This window comes from Fulmarus glacialis, unplaced genomic scaffold (assembly GCF_000690835.1).
Source record: "Fulmarus glacialis isolate BGI_N327 unplaced genomic scaffold, ASM69083v1 scaffold794, whole genome shotgun sequence".
NCBI classification, from domain to species: Eukaryota; Metazoa; Chordata; class Aves; order Procellariiformes; family Procellariidae; genus Fulmarus; species Fulmarus glacialis.
The window spans coordinates 17,167-24,720 of NW_009207182.1; the positions used below are offsets into that span (position 1 = coordinate 17,167).

Here is a 7,554-nt window from a genome sequence, read left to right on the forward strand (position 1 = left end):
TGGACCCTAAGCCAAAGGATATCCCAAAATATAATTTTCACATTTTCCATAAATGTTGAATCACACCAATGCAAAAATATAAAATTACTTCCAAAAAAGCTATGAATAGTATTAATACAGTATCTTTCTTTTCCCATCTTTTATTCTACTAACAAGCATTTACTTTTTGACACATTTGAGCAACATCTCTGCTCTTCCACAGTGTTCTCTGCTGACGAGCCCCTCCATAAAGTGCACACATGTCGTCAGACTCTGAGATGGCTGTCTTTGGGGAGGCAGCTCCCTACCTCCGGAAGTCAGAAAAGGAGAGAATTGAGGCCCAGAACAAGCCTTTCGATGCCAAGACTTCAGTCTTTGTGGTGCATCCTAAGGAATCCTTTGTAAAAGGGACAATCCAAAGCAAAGAATCAGGGAAGGTCACTGTCAAGACTGAAGGTGGAGAGGTGAGTAAGAAACAAGGCTGAAGGTAACCACTTTATTCCCAATCTCAGCTCTTAGCTGACATACACGCATCTCCTTCTTCCTCTGACAGACCCTGACTGTGAAGGATGATCAAATCTTCTCCATGAACCCTCCCAAGTATGATAAAATTGAGGACATGGCTATGATGACCCACCTCCACGAACCCGCTGTGCTGTACAACCTCAAAGAGCGTTATGCAGCCTGGATGATCTACGTAAGTACCAGCAGCAGTCTTCCTTTGGCTAGCTCGGAGGAACTGCTCTGCCAGGCTAAGTGGAAGCCAACATGCTGTCTCCCTTCCTCGCAGACCTACTCGGGTCTCTTCTGTGTCACTGTCAACCCCTACAAGTGGCTGCCAGTGTACAACCCGGAGGTGGTGTTGGCCTACCGAGGCAAGAAGCGCCAGGAGGCCCCTCCACACATCTTCTCCATCTCTGACAATGCCTATCAGTTCATGCTAACTGGTGAGTGGCTCTTTCTCAGAGGGATTGTACCATGAAACTCTCTGAAGGAATATTCTGTCTCAGTAATATCAGGAGACTTTTCCAAAGCTTTCATGGTTCTGATGCATACATACTATTGTGTGTTTTAGTATCTTCACACCATTGTTTCTACTATTTTAAATAAAAGACACCCCTGCACTCAGTGAGGTGTTGTGGAGGGTTTTTTGCTTGTTTGTTTGTTTATTTTTTTAACTCAAGCTGACAGCGTGGAGCTGAAAACATTAAATTTACCTGACTACATTTCATTCATTCTCTGTTGTTCATTGAGTTTTAAGTACTGTATTGCTGCTTTTTTCACAGATCGAGAGAACCAGTCGATCCTGATCACGTATGTACACCCCCTGCTCAGGTCTCTGTGGGGCTGCCCTGTGCCAGGGGACCTCCTGCCTGACCATACGTTCTCTGCCTCTCTCTTTGGTTTGACAGTGGAGAATCCGGTGCAGGGAAGACTGTGAACACAAAGCGTGTCATCCAGTACTTTGCAACAATTGCGGCTAGTGGGGATAAGAAGAAAGAGGAACAGTCAGGCAAAATGCAGGCAAATTAATAGACACTGGCTTGAATCAATGCTTTTGTCTGTTCCTGACATGATTTTTGGAAAGGATAAACAGCAATAACTATCATCCTGCAGGGAACGCTTGAGGATCAAATCATCAGCGCCAACCCACTGCTGGAGGCCTTTGGAAATGCCAAGACCGTGAGGAATGACAATTCCTCACGCTTTGTAAGTTGCTTAACCAAATGATTCCTGAAAAATAGTAAACAGGAATGTATGGCAGTCATTCTTTTCTCTTGTTCAGGCATCGTGCTTTCAAGAGTAAGACTGAATTTTCTTATCATGAATTTACCACTTATCCTAAAAGTAATTCTCCAGATTTCAAAAATAATGATTCTATGAAAAAAAAAATTCTGCTTTGCTTTGAGATGCAAATTAAAATAACAGGTCACATGCTCTTTCTCCGATGTATTGCAGTGTTAAACAATAGTTTATATATTTCTGTTCATTTGCTAAAAGACAGAGAGACAGACAGAATGCCAGGAAGAAAGGGAGGGAGGTTAGGAAAGATGGGAAAGAGGAGCGAAAGAGAGAGATAGAGAAAGAAAAAGAAGACTAAAAGAAGGAGAGAGAAAGAAAGAAAGAGAAAGAGAGAGAGAAAAACAGAGGGCATAGGGGAGAGAGAGTTTCTACTTGAATAATATGTTTGCTTTATGTCAAATTTAATTAATCAGAAGTAAAATGGCTTATTTGATAGCAAGACAGATTTGAGCAGCTGAACTAGTTAAATGGCTATTTCCGTATCATCAGTATGACTGCTCTCTGTATGCAGGATATAGTTAGAAGAGTTTGGCTAACAAAATCTACCCATTCCTTCCCATTTGTACATTCAGCATACATAAAATATACAGCTGTGCCACTGTTGATTATTTTCATAGTCAAAAATGTAAAAGACGACTTTATGTCAATGGTGGAAATATAGCTGATTCTTAAGAAAATGTCTCTAAGTAAAAATCTTGTGTCCAGTGGAGTAAATGGCAAAACTCTTAATTTCAGATATATTATTATGATGTAAATCTTAAGACACTTTTATTCCTTTAAAGGGCAAATTCATTAGAATTCACTTCGGTGCCACAGGAAAACTAGCTTCTGCCGATATTGAAACATGTAAGACACTTTCCTGAACTGTTCACAATCCATCCATTCACCCACCTATCCATACAGCTTTTCACCCAACCATCTATCCTGCCTTCCCTGTTTTTCTTCCTATCTTCTCCCTGCTTTCTTTTTTGCTGTTTCTTCTTGTTTCTAACTAAATTTTCCCTCCAGATCTGCTAGAGAAGTCCAGAGTCACTTTCCAGCTCAAAGCAGAAAGAAGCTACCACATATTTTATCAGATCATGTCCAACAAGAAGCCAGAGCTAATAGGTAGGAAGAATGACTAACTTGGAGGAAGATTGCTGAACATCAACTCACACTATTACTTGATTGACTAAACTAAGCCTGCATGTCCCTTCTTCTTACTTTCAGACATGCTTCTCATTACGACCAACCCATATGACTATCACTTTGTGAGTCAAGGTGAGATCACTGTTGCCAGCATTAATGACCAGGAGGAGCTGATGGCTACAGATGTAAGTAACAATTAAAAAAGTTGTACCTATTGTCATCTCTCCCAGACAAAGCTTTTATTTTATTGTTCATATTGCAGAGTGCCATTGACATCCTGGGCTTCACTGCTGATGAAAAAACAGCCATTTACAAGCTGACAGGAGCTGTCATGCACTATGGCAACCTGAAGTTCAAGCAGAAACAACGAGAGGAGCAGGCAGAGCCAGATGGCACAGAAGGTATTAGCAAAGTCTGTGGTTGACCTGTTAGAAATAGAAGTAGCAATAATAATTCAGTATTTGGAAGATGGAGAACGAGAACAGTAGAAATGTGTAAAAAAGTGTTTAGGTGGAGCTAGTATATAGGTATGAAACTGCCACCCTTTTTTTCAATTACTACCTTATCTCTATTTGCAGTATAAGTTTGCATATGTGTCCATAATTCTCTCCTGGGCTACCACAGTTCTGGATAGCCTGTTCAGTGTGCTTATATTAAAGACCCACTGAGAAGAGAAAGATTTTTCAGAAAATACATTTCTGGTTGCTTCTTTAAAGAAAACGGAGGCATTAAATTCAGTGTTAGAACTTCTCCTTCATAAATCACATGTTATCTAGGAATTTTGCTCAGGTAAAAGGGAACTTTCATTCAATTTCTTTCTTCTCCTTTGGAGATTCAAACCCATAACTGTCAAATACATAGTAGTATTATTTGAACATCAGTCTAAGTGAAGCATAGGTACTATGGTAGGGAAGAACTGACTTAGATTTCTACTTCTCAGCTGACTGCTTAATCACTTAAATGTTATATAATGCATACATTGTTTAAAATTACTAAGCCCTCTCTCCAAAGAACGCTCTCAGATAGCTAGCTTCAGGACTGAGTTTTTAGATTTTGATCCTGAATGAATGAATATGCCTGCCTTTCTGCTATGACTATAACAATAAGTCTCCAGAAAGGGGCACTTCTTAATTATTACCTCTAATTTTGGAAGGCATTCCCCTTTAGGGTTATAGCTGCTGCCAAAAAATACAGGTAGCCCAAGTACCAAAGTGTATGTTTTGGATTACACTCAGGTGGCCAACCTGCTGACACTTTGGTGGTTTGTTGCCTGGCTTATAGATACCAATTAGCTCTGGACTGAAGAGATGAACTTCAGCTTTCAGGATGAATTTTTAACAAATTGTTTCTAGATGCTTCTGTGAAGATTTTTAAAGACACAAATAGCATTTAGATGTACTGCTCTGAAAAACTTTCAAAACAAAGATGATTTTTCTTTTAATAACTGTCATGTTTCCTCTGAGATCCAGTAAGCAGAATTTGATCACAAGGACATTCAGTATTGCAGTTGCATTGGAAAAGGTTCATCACTCAGAATGCTGCATGTCTTGTTAGTCTTAATTTTTCTGTCTCCTTGTCCTTCTACTTAGTTGCTGACAAGGCCGCCTACTTGATGGGTCTGAACTCAGCAGACCTGCTCAAGGCTCTGTGCTACCCCCGAGTCAAGGTTGGGAATGAATATGTGACCAAGGGTCAAACCGTGCAGCAGGTAACAACCAGCTGGTGACTGGGAACCTCTGGCTTGATTCACTCTCTTGCTCTGGGTACTGTTTTCCTTTTGCTGCATTCTTCTTTGTATTAGGTGAACAACTCAGTGGGTGCTCTTGCAAAGGCTGTCTATGAGAAGATGTTCCTGTGGATGGTTGTTCGCATCAACCAACAGCTGGATACCAAGCAGCCCAGACAGTATTTCATTGGTGTCCTGGACATTGCTGGCTTCGAGATCTTTGACGTAAGGATTCCAGGTTTGAGGACTGCTCTTGCAGGGGGAGATTGCTATATCAGAGGACTTCCAAGTAATATTCTTCTGAAGGTTTAACATGCTAGTCATTTGCAATTTTCTGGAAAAAAAAATCCTTCATTTTTTTTTGTAGCACAGAGCAAAATCCTCAGAAACTCCATTAGTACAAGAACAGAGTTACGTTGTTTGTGTAGAAGTAGCAAAAAGAATTTTATATGTTGTAATATTTTAATAGTTTGAGCTTCATGATAATGATTAAAAAACCCCCAACAAAATTACAATAATTTTGTATAAGAGCTAGAGCAGAATGAAGATTTGGAGACCCATTGACAAACATACAACAGGATAAAGATGTGTAAATTTTTTAGAGGACAAAGGAATGAATATGTAAGTGTTTAATCAGAGATATCAAGTGTTTAAAAATTGGAGACCAGGGCATAAAATCATCTTTTTGGTTGAACAAAAAAAAGCCAAAGTACTTTATGAATTTTAGGACATTGACTAGGAATATCTTCTCTGGAAAAATTTCCATTTTCATTATGTAGGTATTTCTTTGGGGAGCTATTTATAAGTCCTGCTATGGTGCAGTCCTGCTAATACAGTTGTGTTTTAACTGGGGAGATTTATAAAGGGTTGAGAATGATCAAGAACTGTGCATGTTGACGATAGGTGGTTGTTGTTTTTTTTTACACTGGGAAGTTCAACAGCCTGGAGCAGCTGTGCATCAACTTCACCAATGAGAAACTGCAACAGTTCTTCAACCACCCCATGTTTGTGCTGGAGCAGGAGGAGTACAAGAAGGAGGGAATTGAATGGACATTCATTGACTTTGGGATGGACCTGGCTGCCTGCATTGAGCTCATTGAGAAGGTAAATTTTTAATTCAAAATATTTTGTATTTTCAGGAACTCATTATTTCAAATTGAAAATTGAATTCAAATTGGTTAAATGCTATTTTAAAAAAAGGTCTCTTCATGGTTATTTTCATGCATTCAGTTTTAGTTGTTGAAATATCTCTTGGTCTGTAGTATTGCTTATTATGCATTAGAGATATTACAAAGTCCACAGATAACTATGGAAGTCATTCCTCACAGATCTTCTCTGTGTGAAAGGTATCTCCACTTGCTTGATTAAAGGATTTTTTTTTTCAAAAACACAGAGCAGCTCCCAAAGTAAAATAAAAATATTTTCTTAAGGTTCTGGAATGAAGTTACCTGGACAATACATTTTTTGCTAGATGGTTCATAGTAAAGTAAGTACAGGCCAATATAGTCAGTGCCGGACCTCTGAGTGCAAGAAACTGAAAGAGATTTCTTGTAGTTTCATATAATTTAGGGAGTTGATTAAATGTAGAAAAACTGAAGTAAATACACAGTGGACACTTTTGTGAAAGACATTTTTAAATATAATCTTTCTCCTCCTGATTTTTTAACATGGTTTTTGGCATAAAAAACATTCCTGAATCACTGTGCCAAAGTGTGAGTCAAGTGGGTGAATCTTTTAAACCCACTTTTACGAAAGAAATTTCTTCATGGCAGGGGTATTGGTTTGTTTCTCAGCTTCTTGGCTTTTACTATATTCCCTTTAAGACCAAGCTATAATAACATTATTCTACAGGCATTCTCTCTTCTAAGTTGTACTATCTTCCAGCCCATGGGCATCTTCTCCATCCTGGAAGAGGAGTGCATGTTCCCCAAAGCAACTGATACCTCTTTCAAGAACAAGCTCTATGACCAGCATCTGGGCAAGTCCAGTAACTTCCAGAAGCCCAAGCCTGCCAAAGGCAAAGCTGAGGCTCACTTCTCCCTGGTGCACTATGCTGGCACCGTGGACTACAACATCACTGGCTGGCTTGAGAAGAACAAGGATCCCTTGAATGAAACTGTCATTGGGTTGTACCAGAAATCATCTGTGAAGACACTGGCTTTACTTTTTGCCTCCTATGGCGGAGCAGAAACAGGTTAGTTCTCTAAAATTCTTTTTTCCCAACATTTATGATCTCTAAAGATGCACGAAAAAAGATAATATTTAAAAACTCTTTTTGTTTTTGAAGAGGCTAGTGGTGGTGGCGCTGGTGGTGGAAAGAAGGGTGGCAAGAAGAAGGGTTCTTCTTTCCAGACTGTCTCAGCTCTTTTCCGGGTAAAGTATGAATTTCATTATCTGTAAAGCGAAATGAACATAGTTTCAAAACTGACTTATCTAAAGTCCTGTTCTTCTCAAGACCTTGGTTTTATAATGAAACAACAATAAGTATGAAGTGAGCAGCAGTTATTCACTGCCTTATCCTAGTAATTATCTGTTCACATTTGGGATTTGTTTCAGTCTTCAGCTGACCCCCTGAATGTCTTTTAAAAGTTCACTTACATTCATTGTGAAAAACATTTTTCAGAATCTGGGATGTAATATAAATATTAATCCTATAAAGACTTGTATTAAAATTTTTATATAGTAATGTTTTATTTCCTAGAAACTAAGGTGCAGAATTTTAAACTTTCTTTTGAGGGGAATACTTAAGTATATAAAAGGTTTGAATAAATCTAAGTTTTGAATTTGAAAGCTTCTTCCTCCTAAGATTATTATATTAGTTCCTTGGCATCTAGATACAGAGTATACAGAAGTAAATTTTTTTAATCTAAGCGCTACACATGATCCCACAGGAGAACTTAAACAAGCTGATGACCAAT

General features: G+C 38.8%; 1 protein-coding gene across 1 annotated transcript; it reads left to right on the plus strand.

Moving 5' to 3' along the window:
* Positions 1-239: 239 nt before the first annotated feature.
* Positions 240-7,551, plus strand: LOC104075460 (myosin heavy chain, skeletal muscle, adult-like; the record flags this gene model as incomplete). The annotated part of the gene is made up of 16 exons (XM_009575980.1): positions 240-443; positions 533-676; positions 770-926; positions 1,266-1,293; positions 1,392-1,503; positions 1,597-1,689; positions 2,565-2,628; positions 2,791-2,889; positions 2,992-3,095; positions 3,173-3,311; positions 4,500-4,618; positions 4,712-4,861; positions 5,570-5,740; positions 6,521-6,830; positions 6,924-7,009; positions 7,528-7,551. Coding segments are annotated over exons 1-16 (2,004 nt in total), but the record flags the coding sequence as incomplete, so codon positions are not given.
* Between the last annotated feature and the right edge of the window lie 3 nt (positions 7,552-7,554).